General features: G+C 33.1%; 1 protein-coding gene across 4 annotated transcripts; it reads right to left on the bottom strand.

Annotated features, from left to right (window-relative positions):
• Positions 1-773: 773 nt before the first annotated feature.
• Positions 774-2,325, bottom strand: LOC127084924 (peptide methionine sulfoxide reductase). Of its 4 annotated transcripts, none has more exons than XM_051025450.1 (3): positions 2,112-2,325; positions 1,301-1,643; positions 774-1,209 (listed from the first exon to the last, which is right to left on the bottom strand). In XM_051025450.1, exons 1-3 carry the CDS (start codon positions 2,282-2,284, stop codon positions 958-960), a joined length of 768 nt encoding a protein of 255 aa, XP_050881407.1. In that variant the 5' UTR covers positions 2,285-2,325; the 3' UTR covers positions 774-957. The 4 variants fall into 4 exon arrangements, with proteins under 4 accessions (XP_050881407.1, XP_050881406.1, XP_050881408.1 ...); XM_051025449.1 differs by having other exon boundaries at positions 1,301-1,727; positions 2,112-2,320; XM_051025451.1 differs by having other exon boundaries at positions 1,301-1,954; positions 2,116-2,225.
• Between the last annotated feature and the right edge of the window lie 1,477 nt (positions 2,326-3,802).

The raw sequence follows: 3,802 nt of genomic DNA, 5'->3' as shown, positions 1-3,802 counted from the left end.
CTTAGTTTTTAGGTAAAGGATGAATTAGTTGAATTTTTTAGTGGATAGATTAAATAAATTTTGTCTTAATGAATTCAATTGTCATCCTTATCTCAAAATAGGCTAAGTGGATCATTAAATTACCTACGTCAAATAGACCAATCCGTTGGCTACTAAGAGAGTGTCGAGGTATTTCAATAAAACTATCCAATATGGAATCTTATTTCCTAAGTCCTTGTTTCCTATTGCCGACTGGTGTGGTGGCAACTTGAATAGAAGAAGCGGAAGTGGTTATCTATTCAAGTTTTAAGAATCACTAATTTCTGTGTTATGAGAAACATTTTGTTATAGCCCAATCATGGTCTTTAGCGACTATGCAAATTGGTTGCAATCTCTCATGAATAAACCGAAGATGAGCATCAACATTGCAGTCAAGTTGAAGATATACAATAATTCAGTCATCAATATATCCAAAAATCCTATTTTCCATTAGAAAAAAAACCACAGTGAGATAAGATTTCACGATCAAGTAAATAAACACAGAAACTAATAGAGGTGTATTTTCCTACTCAAAATTAATTAACAAGTTTATTCACAAAAGCTGTTAAAAAAGACCAATTTCTAAGAATTAGTAGATAAATTAAAATAGTTATTTTTAATTAATTTAGAGTTAAGAAAGAGTGTTGAATACTGTAATTCAAGAACTAATCAAAACATCTGGAGTAGCTTGACTAACAAGCTTTGTTAGTATTCATTATTTTTTTCTATAAAACCACACTCCAACTAAAAAGATATACATGAAAAACACCAATTATACAATTAATTTATGATAATCTCCAACTTAAAAATCAAATAGAGTATGTAGTGTGTGACATAGTTTTATTGATATATTAACAAATACTTATCAACAAAACTATTATTTTCCAACATCTAAACTTGTCATCTAGTTAATTGATGGTGATTTTCATGATAATTAATTCAACCATAGCATCGAATAGGGTCATTACATCCCTTAGAAGAAGATTGCTTGAAACCAAATCTACCACCTTTCTCAAGATACTGTTGATGATATTCTTCAGCAATGTAGAATTTTTTAGCAGGAAGAATCTCAGTAACAATCTTCCTGTTTAACTTCTTTTGTTGTTGTTCCAACGACTCTCGCGCCGCTTTCTCTTGCTCAGGGGTGTAATAGTATATTCCTGACCTGTATTGTGTTCCCACATCATTCCCCTGAAGCACAGACACGATAAGGGTAGACACGATAAGGGTATCAGATACGATAGCCAGACCAATTCAATTAAATAACGAATGTGATATATACCTGTCGATTTGGTGAGGTAGGATCATGTCTAGCCCAAAACGCGTCGAGCAGAGACTCGTAGCTGCATTCTTTGGGATCATAGTGGACTCTGACAACCTCCGAGTGTCTCGTGGTTCCGGAACACACATCTGCGTAGGTTGGATTATGCAAAAGTCCCTGGCTATAACCAACCTCGGTCTTGGTCACGCCAGGCAGCCTCTGGAAGGCCAGCTCGACGCTCCAAAAGCAGCCAGCACCAAATTGGGCAAGCTGTTGAAGTGATGCTGGTCTGTCATCATCTGGTCCTTGAGCAATTGATGAATCCATATTCTCTGTTGCCCTTGTGGTGCTACCAAACCAAAGCCTGTTTAGCCAGTACATGGAGTGATTGTTGACAGCGATATGCGTACAAGTTTTGGACGAGAAGCAACGGAATTTGAAACCAAATCTAGAGAGTGATGAAAGGAACTTTGTTTAAGAGGACTATAAATTGATGAAGAAATACTTCTGTTTTTCTGCAAGTGAATATAGATTATGCGAGTACACTCTCAGAACTCAAGTGTTCACCAACGGACCAATCTTTGAGAGGAGAATTTGATACATGAATACAAATTTCATTTATAAGTATCATAATTAAAGATCCTATTTAACCATAGGTTTGAAACTAATCGAGACCTGTATGATTGATAATAGTTTAAGGACTTAATCAAAAGTGAATCAAACATCAACATTTCAACAAAAGATCCAAATCAAACTCCACAGAAATACAGAAAATTAATCAATAGAAATCTCAAAATAAAAAAATTGTATTGAGAGAATCAATTAGACTTACTTACCAAGTAGTGGAAGAAAGAAACGGAGAAGATTGAATGGTGATTGGGGAGTGAGAAGGAGGAATGAATAAATTGAAAGATTCGGTAATAGTGAGAGCAAGATAAAACAAGGGTTGTGTTGTGTTTCTTGTTGTTCACGAAAGATGGTGATTTCCTTGATCCGTAACATCATATTTCGCGGCTGTTTCTTCGTTGTTGCTGGCACCGTGTCATGCACGAAAGACTAAAAGCCCCTCCATTCATCCTTATCCCAAAGCATTTTTTTAAAATAAATACTTCAAAAGGTAAAATTTCATTTTCATAGGAAAATTCTGAAAATACTTACAACAATCAAGATTTATTCAAATAAATAAAATCCATTATAAGAATTAACTTCCGTCCTAATATTCTATTTAAGATCATATTTTTATTTATATCATTAATCTTAATCACTTATTATATTGTTTTTCTAGGTCTTTCTCTACCACTAGTTATTTGACTATTCGTTATCTCATCCACTCTTTTTATCGATGAATCTACAAGTCTTCTCTCTATATATCCAAATCACTTAAGTTTATTTTTCATCATCTTTTATGATATAGGTGATACATCAATACTTCCTATAATATTGTCATCTCTAATATTATCCTATCTAGTCTTATCATACATCCAACACAACATTTTCGTTTTTACTACAATTACTTTATTCTACTTTTGATTCTCATTCGCCTAACATTTTGTCTCATACGAATATCGTTGGTCTTATAGTAATCTGATACATTTTTTCCATCAACTTCAATGGTATCTTTGTGGCACATAAAATCTATGAAGCCCTCATTTTCATTGCCACCAAACTTAAGTTCAATGGTTTACACCTCTTCTATTTCTCCATCGTGTTATATTACAAACCTTAAAATTTTAAGCCACATGACATGTAGGATGATATGGTCTTCGAGTTTCACATATAGGTTTAAACACTCATCTTTTTGTTGGACTTACATTCCATATACTCCTTATTACTTCTTCTTAGACGAAAGTCACACATTTCTAAAACTCGTCTTTAATCTCTAATTTAAATTCTCATTCGACTCTCCAAGTAGGACTATATCATCTGTAGAAAGCACGCATCTTGGTGATAGCTCTTGGATGTGTTCCGTGAGTACATATAAAATTAAAGTAAGAAGGTAGGGTCTTAGGGTTTCTTGGGGGAGAATATGGGTGTCAAATAGTCTAAAAGGGGTGGGGGTTGAATAAATCATTTCCCTAATAACATTTTCATCTAAAATTAGAGTTTTACAAATAGATGCGTAGATAACACGCGAAAGCAAAAGATAGAAGAGGTTTTATAAAACATATGATTAAATGGATATTACAATTATATCAAATTACCAAAAATCACCACAATTGAGAAAAATGAAATTTCTTAAACGAGTAATTCAACAATTATCATAATTCGATTTTAACACAAAACTCAAATTGAATTTGATTATCCGAATGATCAATTTAACAACAAGAAATTATAAAACCATATGCCAGAAAGAATATCCAAATGACTTGATCCATTTAGACCTACGTTACATAATAAATCACTACGAGCAGATAAATCTATCAACATGCGATTCTACGAAAATGACAAGAACCTAAACATGCAAACTAAATAGAAAATTAAAGAGATAGGGATATAGAATAGTGCACTAGTGTTTATACTGTT

This window comes from Lathyrus oleraceus, chromosome 5 (assembly GCF_024323335.1).
Source record: "Lathyrus oleraceus cultivar Zhongwan6 chromosome 5, CAAS_Psat_ZW6_1.0, whole genome shotgun sequence".
In the NCBI taxonomy this organism is placed as follows: domain Eukaryota; kingdom Viridiplantae; phylum Streptophyta; class Magnoliopsida; order Fabales; family Fabaceae; genus Lathyrus; species Lathyrus oleraceus.
The sequence above is the reverse complement of the archived record's forward strand: the minus strand, read 5'-3'. Positions and strand labels throughout refer to the sequence as shown.